We start from the raw sequence: 20870 nt of genomic DNA, 5'->3' as shown, positions 1-20870 counted from the left end.
GGTGTTCAGAGGCACCTGGCAAGTGGTGTTTAGAGGCACTTTAGTTGCCTCTAAACAACTGGCGTTTAGAGGCACCTGGCCTTGGAGTCTGGAGGTGGCCTATAGCCAAGAGACTAGTAGCCACTGATAGACCTGCCCTCCAAGAATTTGTCTTAGTCCCTTTAAAAGCCATCCATGCTACTGACCATCACCACATTCCATGGCAGAGAATTCCATGGATTAATTACGCACTGTGTGAAAAAGTACTTCCTTTTGTTGGTCCTAAATTTCTTGGCCTTCAGTTTCATAGGATGACCCCTGGTTCTAGTGTTGTGAGAAAGGGAGAAAAATTTCTCTCTGTCCACTATCTCTACTCCATGCATAATTTTATACACCTTGATCATGTCTCCCCTTAGTCACCCCTTTTCCAAACTAAAAAAGCCCCAGATGCTGAAGCCTTGCCTCATCAGGAAGGTTCTCCAGGCCCCTGATCATCTTGGTTACCCTCTCTGCATCTTTGCCACTTCTACAATGTGCTTCTTAAGATACGGTGACCAAAACTGTACACAGTACTCCAAATGTTGCCGCACCATGGATTTGTAGAAGTGCATTATAATATTAGCATTTTTATTTTCAACCCCCTTCCTAATGATCCCTAAAGTAAAGTGTACCATCAAGTTGATTTCGACTCCTGGCACCCACAGAGCACCTTTTTAAAGTGGTGATTTTCTTTATTGAGCAGGGGGAGAGCAACTGGCCCTATCCAACCCCAGCACAGCATCCCTCCAGTGGCTGTTGCTAGTGTCTATCTTATGTTTCTTTTTAGATTGTGAGCCCTTTTGGGACAGGAATCCATCTTTATTCATTTATTTTTATTTCTCTATGTAAACCGCCTTGGAAACTTTTGTTGAAAAGCGGTATATAAATGATTGTAGTTGTAGTATTAGTAGTAGTAGCAGCATGGAATTTGCCTTTTTCACAGCTGCCGTGCATTGAGTTGACACTTTCAATGAGCTGTCCACCATCTCCTGGTCTCTCTCTCTCCTGGTCAGTCACCAACAGATCAGAACCCATCAGTGTATATTTGAAATTGAGGTGGTTTTGCCCCAATAGGCATTACTTTACCCTTGCTTATATTGAACCACATTTGCCATTTTGTTGCCCACTCACCCAGTTTGGAGATGTCTTTTTGGAGCTCCTCACAATCTGTGGTAGATTTCATTACTCTAACTAGTTTGGTGTCATCTCCAAATTTGGCCAATTCGCTGCTTACCCCAACTTCTGGGTCATTTATGAACAAGTTAAAGAGCACTGGTCCCAGTATAGATTATTGGGGGACCCAACTTCTTACTTCCCTCCATTGTGAAAACTGTTCATTTATTCCTACACTCTGTTTCCTGTCCTTCAACAAGTTACCAATCCATAATATGAACCTGCCTCCTTTCCCTAAGACTGCTAGGTTTACTCAAGAGCCTTTGGTGGAGAACTTTGTCAAAAGCTTTTTGGAAGTCCAAGTATACTATGTCAACCAGATCACCTTTATCCAAATGCCTGTTGAGATGTCCCTTGATTCTTCAAGGAAGAAAAATGTCCCTCAAAGTCTGATCATTCTTGGCTTAACACACACTTAGACAATGAGACATTATTGGGACTTTTTCTTCCAATGCCTGTTATGATGATCAGCAAATGAAAAGATGCTAGCTCATGCTGTTGATGATGCAGCATCCCTCAGCCACAACAGGGCACTTCCAAATGGCTTATTAATCTTGATAGCACACCACAGTGGCAGTAAACCATTTTTTAGCCTACTTCAGAGGGAAGGAGGCTTATGAGAACATGAGGTTTGTTGCCCTGTGTCCTTAATAACTTTTCTATTTACAGTCTGATGCACACCAAATTTATATCACATGAAAGGGAGACCTAGGGGACCATAATCAGGGTATTTTTCCTCCCACATCGGCCCTCTTGGTTCAAGATGGTGACCTGCACTTTAAGCAGCACCAATTTATAAATGTATTGACAGTCCAATGCAAACCAAATTCACAGCATATGCAAAGGTGTCCTGGGGTACACTGAGGGGTATTTCCTCCTCCCCCTTTATCCATCTTGTTCAAGGTGATGTCCAATCAAAGTATAAGCAAGACCCCTTTAGAACTCATGTGTTAGCAGTCTGATACAAACCGAATTAACACAAGTTCTAGGGTCTACTGATGTAGGTATTTCCCCCCATTCACAATCATAAAACAAAATGGCAAAGTATAAACAACACTCCTTTAGAACTCATGTGTCCAAAACAACCAACATAACATCACATGGTGTCCTAGGATATCCTTATAAGGATCTTTTTGTTACCATCTTGAAGACAGATGGTGGCCATGCACATTATAAGCACCTCCCATTTAAAACTATTAAAAATAGTGGACAAACAAGTTCAGTTCCCAAGAATAGTAATCAAATACTATTGAAAGTATTTCATTCTAAACCCTTAATATGACTTTGCTGTTGAAAGAAGTGGAAAGTAGATTCCATTAGTTCTACTTTGAATTACTGGTTTGCTTGGTCTGCCAAATGTTAGTTTATACTAACATGATGGGCATTCACTTCATCTTGACTTCATCCTGGTACAGCAACCCATGGAACAACCCTTAAGCCATCTTCACCCAAGCACTCCGATGCAACGAGTTTTGTTCAGGGTTGCAGAAAGGTAACCCAGGGCTACAAAACTCCTCCTGCACTCCCCTCCTCATGCTATCATTAGATAATAGTATGTTAGGGGCCCTCAGCCTTGTTGGGCATGGGGCATGGGCATCCACAGGACTTTTTCCAGGAAGGGGGCAATGCCAGAAATCATATACCCCTCCTTGAGAGTATGCCCAATTGAATTCCATGGGAACTGTCTCGATCTGTGCGGGGCAATTGCCTCATCTTGCCCCCTCTCCAGATGCCCATGGCCTGGGGTCAGTTTGCCCACCCCCACCCTCTGAATTTGTGGATCAGTGCCTGAATCAATTATCTTGGCAAAAAATGCTCTACAGATCTAGATTTGTAAGACAACCAGATGCAGCTTTACAATGTATATATTACGAATACATACTACAATACATAATTTGAGCAGTGAATCCACAATAGAAGCATACTCACAGCAGTTCATGTACACGTACAACCACCGTCCCGCCCCCCCACAATTAAGCTCAAGGGAAACCCTGTTCTCATTTTTCAGCAGAATCCAGATTTACGCAGTGCTGATTGGTTGGCCTTTGTGTCAGTCACAAAGGCACCTTTTCCAGATTCTTGAAGCAGTCTGTAAAGTTGTTTTAAAGGGGAGCACCAAGCATTTAAAAGCACTGAACATTTGAACAGATCAACCACTTTCAGTTTTTCAAGTGGAAAAAAACCCCTTTGAAATTATTCACCAATCAAATGTGTGAGCATATGAACAAGTATAACACTTGAAAACAAAAACAAAGCAGACAGCCTGCCTGAAGCATAATTTCAGGGGGCGGGAGCTTTCGATCCAGAATCTGTACATCTGACCATGTTAAGAGTGAAGGCAGTGGGAAGCAGAGCTCACCTCTCAGCAAAAGATTTGCCCCCACTCCTGTTTCCATGTACATCTTACAGAGCCCACTAGGTTCCTCTCCAAAATTACGGCTTAGCAAATCCTTCCCATATAGGATTGTATTGTAGGGTTCCTGGCACTGTAGTATCCCCAGCCTCACTGTCATGATAGAATTCGCTAAGGTAAGGTTTTTAACCAAGCTCATAAAAACTTGAAATACCATAATTACATGCAAATATCATCCTCATCCCAGAGACCAGAAGAATGCCTTTGAGCTAATATTTATAACAAGAAGTGTTCGACTGAGCTCTCTTGTAATTTTCATTATACCCGAGGCTGTTTTCCTCATTCGATTAGCTGAATTTATCCTGAGGCAAACCAGACATCTAGTACCAGCTAAATTCAACAACTGGAGCTTAAAATTTGGCTTAATATATCCCCACTTGGATCTGCCTGCTTAATTCTCTTTCATATGATAACACTGGTTTATTCATAGTCTGGACTTGCCACCTGAACAAACTGAACTACATATCTTATTCTAATAATACAAGAAAACTTTGGGTGGTGAGGACCCACAGACATTCTGGAATGAATGTAAAATGCAAACTTAAGAATGAGATACAAGTATTTTGTAAAGTGATGACAAAATCTTTTTTTCCCCTGGAAAAGCTGCTTTTTATGTTCTTGGGTCCCCCTGCCCCTCCATACATTAATTTTATAAGCAGACATGGCCTCACTCCTGGGGTTTTAATAAGCATTGCAGGACGATGCTTGGACCACAGTAAAAAAGAAAAAAAGAAAAGAAAGCTTCTGTTTCTTCTTATGGAGCCCGGTTCACCTCTTTGGAGAAGTTTCTATTTCCTTAAATTTCCTTTATGCAAAAGTAGCTAAGATTGTTTCCTTGTGAAGCAACAATTTTAAATGAGGAAAGAAGATCAAATTCTCACAATTTCTTATGCAACAAAAAGGAACCAGCTGAATGGTCCTTTGAAAGTAACAGGAAATCCAATGTACATATGGAGCCCTTTCTCATGACCAGGTTGGCGGGGAGGGAGCCTCAAAAAGCTTACCTCCCTGCAGTTGAGCAGGTCCTTCCCTCTGGGCAGGTGGATCACTCACCCAGACCATTAGCGGCTGCTGCCAATTGCTCCAAGGGTCATCGTGCCAGACGCTTCACCCCGTGTTGCCCCCCCAAACTTCCATAATGCACCATGCAAGTATGTGGTGGATTATGAGGATCCCCGCTCCCCTCCCCAGAGCCAACCAGGTGCCCAGCAGTCGGCCAGCTAGCAGCTGATTAAAAAAGGGGGTTAGGAGAGCACACCGCGTTGGGCATCTTTAGCCCAGTTTTGCATGCGTGTGTGAATAGCTTCATGGAGGTTCCCAACTTACAAGAACATATTTCCACACTCACTTTCTAAAATAAAGCTGCTGTTTCTTCTTACAGAGCCTGGTTCCTGGTGGGGAATCCAGCTTTCTTAAATACAAAAGGAATAGTTGCTTTCACTGAGATGAATGAGAGAAGCCTGCTCAGAAAGCCAGCCGCTCACCGAACCAACTGGCCGGCGCGGCTTGTTTGCTCCAGCCCCCTTTAAGGAGCACGGATGCCGGGGAGCCTTGTGATTGCCTTCCCCCCGGTGCTTCTGGGGCAGGGCCGACAAGCGGCCCAGAGAGCATGCGCAGATTCAGTCCATCTCTCGAGGGCAACCCCACCCTCCCATCCCTCAGATATAGGCTGGGCATTGCTGGTCTCCGTGTGGGGCCGGGCAGGAATTTTTTGGGTCCACACCTAATTGGCCAGCAGTGTGCGCCCTTTTTCACCTGCCTCAGTCTATACCTGTAGTCCTGGTAGTCAGTTAGTGCCATAATTTTCTGGTCACATTTTGGCAGGTACAGTGCGGAGGGAAGCAACAGCTTATAATCGGTGATGTACCATAGGCAAGCGTTTGGCTTCAAGGAGGAGGAGCGGATCCCTTGAGGCTTGACAGATCAGGGATGCCGCACAGCCCCTCTTCTCTGAAAAGTGACATCCTTCCGTATGGCTTGGCAGCATCAGAGGGGCGTCGTTAGTAACAGAGACCTGACCTTAGATCAGCTAGGAAGGGCGGCGCCTGCTTACAGTGCCACCTGGAGCCAAGGTGCTAATGCCATTATCATCTAAGCCAAGGCGGCCACTCTCACAGCCGGTCTTCTAGGAACCGCACTGTTGGTGGGTGGAGCGCCAATCCCAGCTGAGCACCATGTTGGCACGTAAAGTACTATGTTTCAATAAATGTGGCCCATTTCACCAAATAATCTCGTGTCCGTGTCTCCTTGGGTCTGGGTGCAATGGGGCTTGGTTACGATCACTCATTGATGAAAGAATGACATTCTGCATATGCTAACCCTCACTTTTGTCAATTCTTCGCATGCTCAAAATATCAGATAAGTTCTGAGACCTAATCTTGGAACATATTAAATCGTGGTTTTTCACTGATTTATTACAGGAGACAGCCCAAACAACTCATCTCTTTATGCCAAAAAGAGACAGTTCCTAGTTCAAAGAGTGTCCATTCTAGCAAAGGAAAGAAAGCATAGATGATCTGTTGTGTAGGAAGGTACCATTTTACATGTCTTTAAAAAAAAAATTAAAAGAGAAACATATATAATACATCCAGCAGCCTGATGCCATAAAATGTTGTAAAATGTTCTTTTATTTGAGTTGTGAACTGGTCTGTAACAAATTGTAGTTCTAGCTGTCCTTAATAGTTAGACACTGAAATGGGATTCACACCAATAATTCCGGCATCCCCCTACTATGTAAGCATCTTAGCCTGCATTTAAAAGAAAGTATCATTGAGCCTAACCTATTATTTCTGCATGAATGGAACACACTGGTTGTTGCAATACACTTTCAAAAAGCAAGACTTTCAAAATAATGTATCTATTATTTGACAGTCCAATGAACTTTGAAATATTTTATGTCCATAGTAAAGGGACAGCAAATTACTCTGCTGTGCTTGGTCTTAAGCCAGTGACAAAAGTTCTAAGCACCAATCCTGCTCTTAGCCAGCTTATTCACTTGTGGGTTTTCTGGTTTTTGTTTAAATAGTTCCCTTCTTGTTGAGTAAACTTAAAGAAAACAAGGGCCATTGCCCATTTTTTCCCCCACAGAAAATGCTGGTTGTTGAGTGGTTGCAGTTTGCTGTTTGCTAATTTCCTTGAGTCTTTTTCCTTGATCTTTTACTTTGGAAAAGTCTAACCGCTAATAGCATTAATGATCTCTCATATATTCCATTTTCATCTACATGAAAGGCATTACCCTTTCATATGAATAAAAATACCACTGTAATCAAGATCAATTTCTGTTTTACTCATTAAGGGTTTTGAGATAGGTTATTTATTTATTTATTACATTTATAGACCACCCCATTCAAAGGCCCTGGGCAGTGCACAACAAGTTTAAAAAGACATAAAATGAAATGAACACCATCTAAAACACACTACTTAAAACAATATAAAACCAATTCCAAAACAATTCAAAACATTTTAAAACCAATTAAAATACCCCAAAACAATTTAAAAACGTTGGAAGGCCTAGCCAAACAAATGAGTTTTCAGGGCTTTCTTAAAGATCAACAGTGAGCATAAACTGCGGATATCTGCTGAGAGTGCATTCCATAGGCCAGGAGCAGCTACAGAGAAGGCTCAGTTCTGAATCACCACCAGACGTACCGGTGATAACTGGAGATGGACTTCTCCAGATGACCTCAATGTGTGATGGAGATCATACAGAAGAAGGCGCTCTCTAAGTAGCCCTGACCCAAGCCATTCAGGGCTTTAAAGGTAATAACCAGCACTTTGTATTTTGCCCAGAAACATATCGGCAGCCAGTGCGACTGTTTTAAAACAGGCATAATGTGGTCTCTCCGGGTTACCCCAGAGACCAGTCTGGCTGCTGCATTTTGAACTAACTGAAGTTTCCAAACTACGTACAAAGGCAGCCCCACGTAGAGTGCATCGCAATAGTCAAGCCTGAAGGTTACCAGCTGATGCACCATTGTTTTGAGATTGTTCTCTTCAAGGAATAGACACAGCTGTCGAATCAGCCGAAGCTGATGGAAAGCACTCCTGGCCATAGCCTCCACCTGAGATACCAGGGTGAGGCCTGGATGCAAGAGCACTCCCAAGCTGCATTCCTGTTCCTTCTGGGGGAGTGTAACCCCATCCAGCACAGGAAGATCTAACTCATCCCTCAAATTCCGATCCCCCGCAATGAGCATCTCCGTCTTGCTTGGATTCAGCTTCAATTTGTTAACCCTCATCCAGCCCATTACTGCCCGTAGGCAGGCATTTTGGAGTGAATGCCATTTCATGAGGAGGAGGAGGAGGAGGAGGAGGAGGAGGAGGAGGAGGAGGAGGAGGAGGAGGAGGAGGAGGAATAGATTTGGGTGTCATCAGCATACTGATAACACCCTGCATCAAATCTCCTGATGACCTCACCCAGTGGTTTCATGCAGATGTTAAAAAGCATTGGTGACAGAATGGAGCCCTGAGGGACTCCATATAATAGCTCCCGTTTTGAAGAGCAAATGTTACCAAGCTCCACCATCTGAAATCTACCTGAGAGATAGGAGCAGAACCACTGTAGAGCAGTGCCTCCTATCCCCAACTCTCCCAGGCAATCCAGGATACCATGGTCTATGGTATCGAACGCTGCTGAGAGATCCAAAAGAACCAATAGAGTCACACTCTCTCTGTCAGTTCCCTGGTAAAGGTCATCCATCAAGCCAACCAGGCAGACTCAACCCCATAGCTTACTCTAAAGCCAGTTTGAAATGGGTCTAGATAATCGGTTTCCTCCAAAACTGCCTGGAGCTGTTAGCCACCACTCTCTCAATCACCTTGCCCAACCATGGGGGACTGGAGACAGACCTATAACTATCCATCACTAAGGATGGATAGTAAGCAATAGTTGAGAACTGAAAGACAGGACAGCTCGGTTTTTGGATGAGGCAGGAATTGGGCAGAATAACAAACAGTAGCAAACATACAGCAAAGGGAGAAAAGGAGTTTGTCCCAGGGTATGTGGTTTAAATATGCAAATATATAAATCAGACACAGGAAGAGGGGATCTCCAAACAAGGAGAAGGAGAGGGAGTCCTGCGGATACACACGGTGCCTGTTCCATAGGGGACCTCTACTCATAGAAAGACTGTCATTGGAGTTTTCTGGAGGAACACGGACAGCAGGGAAAGCCTTATCCACCAAATAAGAAGGGAGATCCATCTGGTGGGTAGAAACAATGGAGAATATGTTTTATCAAGGGATTCAACCTTGGATCCCATAGGGGGAGTTGCACTGGGCAGGTTCATATGTCACACAGAAACCAATGATTCCGCCTCTCCTGTCCGTACATGAGTTGGAAGATTTCTGTTTCTGACTGTGGTTAGAAACAAAACAAGATCAGTTGAAACTGAGATTTGAAGCCTATTTCAGATTTGGGGTTCAAATCTCAGTTTATTTCAAGCACGTTGGTTAGAATAAACCCAGATGAGTCAGTTCTGATGTTTGTTTCTAACCAGTCAGAATTTTTCCAACTAATACATGGGCAGGAGAAGGGGGCACACTAGGAGATGTCACGTGGAACTAAAATTTAACTTTGGTTCCAAATGATGTTTGAACCTGCCCATAATGTCACTACCAGATTATGACTGCATGACACAATCAGTGATCACATGGAGAGTTATCAAGGACCAGTGCCTTTTGGACAACTATCAAATAATTAGAGCCAGAGTTGCAGGTGATAAAGCCTATATAATGTGAGCTCTGTAATTTAAGACCATTCTGACATAACCTTCTTGCATGTATAGGATGCCTTCAGTTATTTCCACACAGTTGTGAAAATGTGAAAAAGTCATGCACAGAATGTGCTTGTAGATGGTCACATGAATCTGGATTCCTGCACAGATGTAATTTACAGAGTTGTCCCCAAGGAAGCTGAATGAATGATCCACTTGGAAAAAACATGTTCATGTCTATGTGCACATGGGAAAGATGTTCCTAGAACTAGTACACAAACCCCCTCATGCATTTCCCAACCACCTACAGTTGCTTTTGTAAATGTTGCCCCATTTACATGGCAGGGGCGTAGCAAGGTTGGAGTGGGCCCAGAGACAAGATTTTAAAATGGGCCCCCCACCCCACTGAAGCTCAGCTCAAGTTTTGTAAATTGTGGACGATGCAAGTCATTTAATGGTTAAAGAGCCCCTGGTGGCGCAGTGGTAAAACTGCCGCCCTGTAACCAGAAGTTTACAAGTTCGATCCTGACCAGGGGCTCAAGGTTGACTCAGCCTTCCATCCTTCCGAGGTCGGTAAAATGAGTACCCAGAATGTTGGGGGCAATATGCTAAATCATTGTAAACCACTTAGAGAGCTCCGGCTATAAAGCGGTATATAAATGTAAGTGCTATTGCTATTGCTATTGCTAATGGTACTAGAGAAAGACATGCTGTTCTGGTAGCTCCAGGTCTTAACACTCACATCAATTTCAGAGGATTAATACAACTGAAGGAAGCCCGGGCGGGTGCGCAGCTGGGGGAGTCAGTCATGTGGCTTGCCTCTGGGGGCCCCCCCAAGGCAATGGGCCCCCAGACAACTGTCTCCCCTTGCCCTATTATAGTTACGCCCCTGTTACATGGTGCAATTGTATGCACTGTCTTTGGAGTTTATGCAGCTCTATCAGATTTCCAAGTTCAGTGTTTAAGGGAGGAGCTTGATCAGAAAAGAAGCCTTGTCTAAAAGGTGCAGTTGTTGCAGGCCACTAGCATTTTTACCAATTAACCACATTCCAGTATAGATGAGGCTGGGTGAAAGCCTGTGTGGGTCAAGATGTTTGGTGAGTGTGCCCAATAAAACATCCATGTTGTGCAATGAAAATAAATTAAGTTCCTTTGAAAGTACTTATGCAGCTCTTGCACAGTAACCACTTTTCAAAGTTAAATCTCTCATTCCCTTTCATTTTTCCTTTTCAAAATTCCCAAACCAGTGTGCATTCTCTACAGATTAATAGTGCACCAAATCTCAGTTTTTCATGTCTAGAATATGAGAAGGGGAGGAAGTCTCTCTGAAACCTAAATATTTTTATATTTCTCCCCCTCTAAAGGCCAGACCCATTTTTTTTTAAATATGCAAACCTACACGCTGAATTTTGCATGCCAAGTTTGAGCTAAAATCACTGTTTTGTGGTGGAGAGATAAACCATTGAAAACTGGTATTTTAAAGGGAATGCTGACAGACCTTTAGAGTGAATACAGAGCTAATACCAGCACCTCTGTAATTCCCCCCCCCCCCGTCTTTATCTTCAGAAGTAAACTGTAGAGGAGACAAATTCTGTGTTTGACAGAAATGCTATTGCAAGTACTTGTAAAAAATATAATATATTCTACAAGACCTCAGGGTTTACTCTCCAATAAGGATGGGGAAAGAGATGTGCCCCACTGTGAGCACACAGTAAGACTGTTTCATATAAAAAGTTGGTAATTAGTCCCTGAGTGAATAAAGTGGAAAAGATAAGAGATTGGTACTTACTGCAGCAACACAAAATGTTGTTTTTTTTCCTTGTCATTAGGATTGAAAGGGTGTATGGGAAGAAGGATGCCATTTCTATCCTTTTTAATTGTGCAAGTCTTTTAAAACTTGGAACTGCTGATTTCTTAGGTTATGTTTAAGCACAGGGACTCTCAGTTCTGTACTCAGATGTATAAGGCACCTGGATGCTACAAAAACAAGCAGAAGTGCTTTAAAGCCCCAAAGATTGTCTTGTTAAAGTTACAGATTTGATTTCATGGCACTGCTGACATCAATCGAGTTGTGCTGGCAACGCATTTGTATTTCTCCAACATTTGCCATTAGTTTTTCACAGAGGCCTTTTTCCCCCCCAGAAGGTAAATAATTTTCTATAAATAAATCAAATGCCTCTACTGCTGGAGGTATAACAAAAACATATTTTAAAGCATCAATAACAAGCAGATTTTCTCATCCAACCCTCTACATTATAAAAGAAATCAAAATGATAACTTAATACACATATAATGTATACCTGTAACGGTTGCTGTTTAAAAAGCAACATCTAATGAGAGAAGCTTTATTATGATTTTTGTTGCACTCTTAGAAGTCTGCGTAAGAGACACCAGGAGTACTTTGAGATATATAATTTATTTAATATTTTCCCTTCAGTGTTACTCTTGCCAGAATATTGTCTCTCACCTCCTTGCTTGTTTTTGTAAAGTAGACTGTTACAAGACACTTTATTAAAAAGCCATAAATTTTCATGACAAAATTATGAATAAATTCTATTATGAAGTAGGGGCTTTGGATCTCACACCAGAGTCTCCATCATGCATGTGAACACTCATAATAATCTCTCTGGGGTGGTGTATATTATTTTCTAGATTTAGTTTTACTCCATCATTTATTATCAATGGCTAAAGAACCAATGGGACATGCCTTAAGTCTGGCAGCATGATCTCAAAGAGACCCAATACTTTATGAATGAAGAATACCTCCAGACCAAATACTTCTCAACCAGGCCTTAGTCTGTTCTAAAATCTATGCCATCATTTCATGCATAAACTTTCGATTGCTACAAAGAAGCTCTCTCTGTACAGAAACAAGAGGCATGGGGATTATCTGTGAGAGTAATTTACTTTTGAATACGAAAATGTTCAATGCAATGAAAAATAAATGAGAAATTGCTTAACCAATAAATAGAAATGGAGGAAGCAGTACACGAAAGCAGCAAAAATATAGCAAAACTTTACATTATGGGTTGTTGCAAACAGATGCCCTATTTGGGACTGGCGGGTGGGGGGAGGTGCGGGTTTAGGTACAATCAACTATATAAACCATATAACCAGGAACTTCTCTGAAGCAACTTGTTGCCAGTATAGTTGGAAACATTTCCTCAGTTTAGGATATACACCAGTGAGAGCTGGTGTAGCATAGTGGCTCAGTGACTTTGATACAAATAATAAACTCCAGATCTGAATTTCACCTCCCCCATGAGCTCATTAGCCACACAGCCTCAGTTCTTCATCTGCAATATAATAAATACCTTGATTTAGGTAATAATACATAGGTTAATGCTGTAACCTGGTTTTCAGGGTTTTAATTGTTTTGATTGTTTAATTGTTTCTTAAGATGTTTTAATTGTTAATTGGTGCTTATATTTATATTTCTGTTTTAATTGTTATTGTTTTTAATGGTTTCTGTTTTAATTGTAAACCGCCCTGAGCCATTTCAGAAGGGTGGTATAAAAACCAAATAAATAAATAAATAAATAAAATATTTCATAGGGTTGCTGTAAGGATTACAACAAAATAATGCATGTGATATGGTTTGAACACACAAAAGTGCTATACAAATACTTAAGTATATATTATTTTAGCAGATGCTTAGTAAAAATGCTTTCAGTTGGATAGTCCACGTGTACATTGTTATGGAACCCACCACATGATTCAAGGCATATAAAATGTGGGCATGAGATCTCTCTGCAGGCACAACTGCTCCCACAGGAAGATGCATCATGCCCTTGATTTGGTTGATGAATTGGTTGATTGATTTGGGAGGATAAATTGAATTATCATTCCTATTATGTAGCTGCAAAAGGCACTGTCAGGATAAAAAGGTGGCAAATGGGGATATCAAGTTATATCATAGGTGCCTTGAGAAATGGCAGCTCCAGCATTCAGTAAAATAATCCAGATTTCTCAAGTGATGGGTATGTCAAACATACCTATCATGGAACCATTCACACAAGGTATCCAGTCCAGACTGAGAAAAGGAGACAATGGTGAAGAGAAGAGAAAATGGTAGAAGGACCAGAGACTGAGAATTAAACATACTTTGAAAGAGTAGAGGAGAATACACCTATATGAAAGACAGGATTAAGCTAATAACAACTTCCTTCTTAGTAAAGCATTTCACTCTTGTGTGTTCTCTGTTCAAGTCTTTGGAGACCCTGAACTGACCCAAAGAATTAGGGCCAAACTAGACTATATAGCTATTCCATGACTGTGGCTTACATGCTTGATTTTTCAAATGTAAATAGGTTTGGCAGTTAGAGCACCATCTGCTCCACCTGTCCCTACTTACCAGGGTACAGTTGTAGAGACACACAGGGATACCTCAATGGCATAGTTTGTGATGATGTCATCCACCCCAATCCAAGATGGTGGACACATAAACTTTTGAGGCTCAAGTGGGCTAACTTGTGAACTGCCTAACCAATTTGAACCAAATTTACCACAGCTGTAGAGATACACAGGGATTCCCAAATGGCATGATATGTGATGATGTCATCCACTCCAAATCAAAATGGCGGCCATGTGAACATCTGAGGTGCAAGCAGGCTAATTTGTGGACTTTCTAACCCATTTGAACCAAATTGGGTACAGTTGCAGTGAGTGACACATAGGGACACCTCAATGGCATAGTTTGTGATGATGTCATCCACACCAATTCAAGATGGTGGGTACATAAACTTGTGAGACACAAGTGGGCTAACTTGTGACCCGCTTAACCGATTTGAACCAAATTTGCTACAGCTATAGGGACACACAGGAATGCCCTAATGGCATGGTGTGTGATGATGTCATCCACACCAAGTCAAGATGGCAGCCACATGAACATCTGAGGCACAAGCAAGCTTAAAATGAGTGACACAAGGGGACACCTCAAAGGCATAGATTGTGATGATGTCATCCACACCGATTCAGGATGGCGGATGCATGGACATTTGAGGTGCAAGTGGGCTAACTTGTGAACCACTTAACCGATTTGAACCAAAGTTGCTACAGCTGTAGGGATACATAGGGATACCTCAACGATGAAGATTGTGACAATGTCATCCACCCCATTTCAAGATGGCAGGCACATAAATTTTTGATGTGCAAGTGCACTAACTTGTGGACAGTCTAACCGATTTGAACCAAATTTGCTACAGCTGAATGGATACATAGGGATTCCCCAATGGTGCAGTTTGTAATGACAACATCCACCCCGATCCAAGATGGTGGACACATGACTATTTGAGTCTCAAATGATCTAACTTGAGGACCTCAGTTTGCACCAGTGAAAGGAAAGTAGGCTGATTAGTTCTTACTAGCACAACTTGTACCTATTTTTGCCTTTTGGGGGTGTGCCTTGTTAAAATGTGGTTGGTGTGAGTTATGAGCATTTTCATTCTTCAGGGTTCAGCTCTCTCTTCAAGACATCCCCCCTAAATGTCTAAGACAGTGGAAGAACTATATCTTTCTTGTCTCTGGTGCAAATGTAGGTAAAAGCATGTGCATGAACATTAAGCTGTTGTGCAACGCACAGCCTGCTATTTCACCCACTGCAGGTGCTGAGTTACGTTTTTAATTTTTGATAGCATATTACGGCTATTTGCATGAGCAGTCCTACCAGGGCTTGCACAGCCCTACTTGGGTAGGGCTTCTCATGTGGAGTGCCAGGATCAGTCCTAGCTGATTTTGTACCAGGACTGAATGGGGTTTGTACCAGGGGTTTTGTACAAGGACCTGAATGGGGTTTGCAGGGAGAGCGGGCTTAGCCTGCTCTCCCCGCCGACGATCATCCCTGCAGCTGGCTCCAGTGGGGGCTGCAGGGATCGGGGGACACACAGCCCCCAGAAATTCCAGGGTGCCCCGTGCGAGCACGCAGGGCATCCTGGAGAGACCCCCAGGGCTGTGAGGCTTGTTTCAGCCTCCCAGTTGGGGTCTCCTCATGTATTGCTGTGGCACGGAGCTGCACCACAGCAATACACAATCAAATAGACGGGGTTAGCAGAGCACTCGCTCCACTAACCTCGTCTCAGGGGAGGGAGAATTAGGAGGGTTTGCTGCCGGGAGCCGCACGGCTTTCATGGCAGCACACGATCCTCCAAAAGCGGGCTAGGCTCCTTTAGCCTACTTTTGGTGGATCATGAGAATCTCCTCATAGTAAGGTAGAAGGGAGCAAGCGTGCCCTTCAACCCCACTCCCTGGTTGTATGAATCGTTCATAGCGCATTCATAGAGCCTTGTGGCAAGAGCTCCCAGCAATGGGTGGGGGGAACCCCCATGTACCATGCTCCTCGCACAGTGCATTGTGGGATTTCTGGAGGCCGGGCTTCATTCCCCAGCCTCCAGATAGATGCGCCACTCACTGCAGCACGGAACATGTGGGTGCACAAGAGGCATGTCTAGGGAAAAGCTGCAATTGGCTGGTGGGGAGGTAGGACCGCTCCTGCATTCCCCTCTGCCCTCCCCAGCCCCACACACAGTGGTCATGTGAATTGTGTAGAACAATTGGGTTTTTTTCTATATCCATTACCAAAAGAACCATGACCCTCTTGCTTTCTAAATCAATGGAGGAAATATCCTTCAAGTACATTGTAGTAGAGGAAATGGGACAGTATTATTCATTCCAACACAGAGTTGCCAGGTTGCACTCTGGAGAACAGTTCTTTACTTTTAAATGAACCATCAAACAGGAGATGAAGTAGCCATGGCTTTTCTTCCTTGTTCCTCTTCCAATCCATCTTTGACCATCCTCTCCCCTTCAGGAGAGGAAAGAACAGGAAGGCGGATCCACAGTTTCCTCAGCTCCCATTCAATTGGTGCACTTAAAGGTAAACAGGTTGCTTCATGGCAGTCTTATTACAGCAACATTAGAGACGTTGTTTATGCTTCAGAATTTGTTGAATATTGAAGTAAGTCTGTTTGAAAATATCTGCAATCTATTTTAACCTCCTGAAATCAGAATTTTAGGATTACAGTCAGCATAATTCAGTATCAAGAAAAAGTTATATATCCACTTTCAAAAAAGATAAGACATACTGATCAATCTGCCTAAAGGACAATGGTTTCAATTCAGGGGGGAAAGTGGGGGGGACTTAGTAATTGGAAAATATATATTTTAAGGGATTCAGGTCAGGCAGGTTATTTTGGCAGTCACTGGAGTGTACCAGATGGTTCATTAACATAGGGTAGACAAGTCAAAAGCTTTCAGAATAATTTAGAAAATGTCAAAAAGAAACAAGAACCTTGTCATTTTTTATTAGAATTAACTACATCATACCCTGGACACAGATTTCACCTTGGGTCAGAAAAATTAATACAGAATTATTTGAATTGTGTAATATATCGGATTAAAGCTATGCCTCCCTCAGGGGACTCATTTGCTGGCAATATATTACAGTCCTCTATGTTAGGAATCCTCAGCCTTTCCCTCCATAAGATATGGTGGGGTAGGGGGGAGTTGACCTTGCTCAAAATCCATTGGTGTCTAATTGATCTGAGGTATATGCAGAATTTCAACAAGACACACTGCTAAAGCTGTGCTGTGATCATTTTCCCAGGAAATTTGGCAGAGGGATTAACTGAATATTCAGCAGCATGTAAAGCATTCTTTTGTCATGAGAAAAATGCAGTTATTAAGTAAAACAACACGTTAGTAACAGGAATTAAAATGCATTTTTAAATATATATATATATATATATTAATATTGTGATTGTGTGGTGTTGTTGTTGTTGCTTTTTTATCCAGATGTCAAAAACCTAGAGAACTTTCAGCTGGTGGAAGGTGTTCAAGAACAAGTGAATGCTGCTTTGCTGGACTACACAATGTGCAACTATCCACAGCAGACAGACAAATTTGGGCAGCTTCTCCTGCGACTCCCAGAAATCCGGGCAATCAGTATGCAGGCTGAAGAATACCTCTACTACAAACACCTGAATGGGGATGTGCCATGTAATAACCTCCTCATTGAAATGCTGCATGCAAAGAGAGCATAAATTATATCCTTTACAGCTTCTGCTTTTGAAAAAAAAAGAGGGGGGAAAATACTCTGAACTGCTCCAAGCGATACTAATTAAAAGAACTTGGTTCAAAGGAACTCTGCAAAAAAATGATATAATAATCAAATACTTAATAGTAAATAAGTGATGTATCAGGGTATTTGTATTGCAAACTGTGAATCAAATGCTACACAGTCTCCCCAAAGGAACATGTATAGGACTTTATCACTGGAATGAAAGGAGATTACAAATGGATATGGATACCATTGCCAATGTGAAACAAAACAAGACAGAAAAAGAAAAGGACACAACAATTCTTGTAAGTTAAACCTTTGCTGATTACCACTATGGAGAAATTTAGGATCAATTTTTATCGGTGTGATTAAGCTAACAGGAGGAATGTGTATGCACTAAGTTCCTTCATTGGTTAGTAGGACTGAAGACATCTCTAAAGGGTGCAAAACAAAACACAGCAGCTACCCTTTGTCATCCTTCCAAGGACTGAACGTGTATTTCTCCTCTGAAAAGGATGTGGCACCAATCTCTAATAAAGAACTGGAATAGGCCATGTTCGTAGAATATATACTGTAGCACCACCAAAACAAAAATAAACAAAGCCTGGTTTGGGGACTGTCAGTACTCAGGCCTGCAAATAGCTAATGGGGCGGGGCGGGGTGGGGATTCTGTTCATAAGTGAGCTTGGCATTCTTAATATGTTTCCAAAGTTTGTTTTCCTCATTGTGTTCATGTCGTTCAATCAGGCAGTATCCCCCTCCTGCAGAGGGAAGGAGGAACACAGCTACAGTTGTCAGAATTAAGCTGCTCCAAAGCAACCACAGTTGGACTGTGTTTCCAGTGCAGCAACTTAGTGTGCCGTTGCTGGAATGGCTTCTCAAAGCTTTTAGTGCCAAATAAGCTTGTGGATACTACTCAGTCTCTTGGCCATCATCTAGAAAAATCACAGACAGTATTTCTTGGGGAATTCAAGCAGCAGTCTCTCTAACCACACATGATATGCAACTTAGTTAAACTAACCCATTTGGATTTAAGAAGGTCACACAGTCTAGTGACTTAAATCGTATCCTGTTGGCCACCCAGTGTGAGACTATAGTGGAGGCACTACCCACATTACTAACATGTGACCTCCTCTCTGCTCCATAAGTATCTGTACTGGCATAGATTATGGCAAGTCTATCAGCTTGGGTACCTTTGTGAAACTGCTACACAGAAAACTCTAGAGCATTACCTGCTCAGCTTGTGATCATCGGCTAAATGCAACCTACCAGTCCCATATGTCAGTCCACCAAAAGCCCGATATGTTCTGTTTCTTTTATGCCTTCCTGGGACTGCAAAAAACCACAACAGCAGGAGGAGCACTGTCGAGTACCAAGCAGGCCACAGTACATGGCTGGTAGATTGCGTTCTGCTTTGTGGGTCACAGGTTGTGCAGATCTGCTCTGGAATTGCAGTCGGCCATTGCCAACATCAGAATCTGAAACATCAATAATTTCTGAGCTGGCATGATTTTTGGCTGTTATCCCCACACTGAGACCCACCAGATTCCACTTGGCTCCCCCATTGATCTGCTGGTCTCTGCCTTCACTCTATGCCTGGTTTCCTGGTCACTCTGCTTTGACCTGCAAGGTTCTTCCAATGTCTTGGCCACATACCCCTGGGTGGGTGGGTCAAGCAGCCCACTTCCTTATCAGGAGATTTGATCCCTCCAAGAGCTTAAATCCTTATACGTAAGCTTTAACTAGCTTCTGGGTCAATTTGTAGGTAATACGAACTAATAAATGAAAGGCTTTTACCTATGCAAAAAAAGATATTCAAAATATATAAACTGAAGAAATCAAGCAGTTGGTTAGTATGATAAACAGACTTTTTTTTTTTAACACAGCCTTTAGAATTAGAAATCACATTTTAAAAAAAATTCGAGCAAAGTGACTAAAATATTTTATGTGAGGAAAGAAAAGCGATACTGCTGAGTCTATGTAGACCAAAGTCTGCTGCAGAACAAATATTGGAGAAGGACAAATAATTATTTCTCTATCCAAAATGAAGATATCAGTATTATAAAATGTAGTGCCACAGTTATGAAAGCTTTGCCTTATTTCAGAATCCTGAATGGTAACTGTACAGATATGGATCGACATATGTTTAGAAAAAAAGTATTAATACTTTTTAATTTTTGAAGAAAAAAACTAAAAAGATTATGGTGTTTACATTTGTTAGGTCCTGTGGGCGGTGGGGGGGGGGCTGTGATGATGTTGCAAAGCAGTGATTTCCTTAATGTTGCTTTCTGATTGGTAATTTAGTTTACCAGTACTTAATTACTGTATGTCGTGAGACACTAAAATCAAAAAGGGAATCTCATTTATACTTTAATTTTTATTATTATTTTAGATTATTGGCTGCACAATCACTTGTAGAAACTGTATAAAACTTCTACTCCCTTAGCTTTGTTGTTTGTTTTCATGAAGATCGCTGGCTTTTAAATAGTTTATTTATATTGTATATCACAGTTTTCATTGTAGACAATTACTATGCTAATTTATTGTTCCTTGGTTTCATCTTTATATTAAAAAAAATAGCCAGAATTAAAAAGCCAAATATATGTGTTTATTACAGCATGTCTTCAAGTTAGTGGAACATAGTTCAGGGACATACAAGAGTCGTTACCGTTTAATATCATTTGCTTGATTAAATGTCTGTAAATCTTCATAATCCTAAATGTAGTTTATTTAAAATCTATTGTAAATTTTGTGATTTGCACCTTCCTTTTTTTCATGTGAACCTAGCAAGGCACATTCTTACCTTAAAATTATTTTCAAGGCAGTGTACGTTGTATACCAAAGACAACATTTCTTTCCTTTTTATTCAGAGTATTTTATTGCCATGTTAATCTGCTCTAATGTTCTGTTCACATGTGGATCAGGGCCAACCATGGGAAGGGGAGAGGTGGAGGGGGTATCCTTGATTTTTTTTAAAAAAGGCATTCCCATAACCACAAATAGCCCCCTGCTACCAATACTTCTGCTGACCATTCTCAGGAGCTCCGTGCCCAAAATATTGTGGTGCTTGAAACAGAAAATTCAAATGCCCCTGCATAATAGCCAAGATCCAAAGAACCACACCACTAGTTCCTTTCATCCAAGGAGACATTGGGCTCATATGTACTGAACAGCCAAATGGAATGCCTCTTTTGAAACTGAGGAGAATTTTAAAAGGAGTTTGAAATATGGCCCTCGACCTAGTATGCCTATAGTAATTCTTTAGATCTCAGCTAATACGAAAATAAATAATTGATACTTTCCTGACCTTTAACAGAATCCAGGCCTCGTCTGTCTCACGCTGCCTTGTGGCAGGACCATCCCTGGCTCCACACCTAATTGAGTGTTTTGAACACTCAAAAGAACTGTACAGATGCCAAGTATTATTAAGGGGCTGATATCCTGACTAACATTGTGTGCATGCGGCTAAAAATGCACACATGCAGCACTAGCAGCCCCA

The 20870-nt window shown here is 41.9% G+C and overlaps 1 protein-coding gene across 3 annotated transcripts in view; it reads left to right on the top strand.

Annotated features, from left to right (window-relative positions):
- Positions 1-18010, top strand: part of NR5A2 (nuclear receptor subfamily 5 group A member 2) — a 159480-nt gene extending 141470 nt beyond the window's left edge. For 2 of the 3 annotated variants that reach the window (XM_053248338.1, XM_053248337.1), the window contains exon 7: positions 17107-18010. In XM_053248338.1, coding sequence (XP_053104313.1) covers positions 17107-17354 — 248 coding nt within the window. In that variant the 3' untranslated portion in view covers positions 17355-18010. Of the gene's footprint in view, positions 1-5428; positions 5473-17106 lie in introns of those variants that run through there. The other variant, XM_053248339.1, reaches the window with a different exon arrangement.
- Positions 18011-20870: the final 2860 nt, after the last annotated feature.

The sequence above is a fragment of the Hemicordylus capensis genome, chromosome 4, assembly GCF_027244095.1.
Source record: "Hemicordylus capensis ecotype Gifberg chromosome 4, rHemCap1.1.pri, whole genome shotgun sequence".
In the NCBI taxonomy this organism is placed as follows: Eukaryota; Metazoa; Chordata; class Lepidosauria; order Squamata; family Cordylidae; genus Hemicordylus; species Hemicordylus capensis.
The sequence above is the reverse complement of the archived record's forward strand: the minus strand, read 5'-3'. Positions and strand labels throughout refer to the sequence as shown.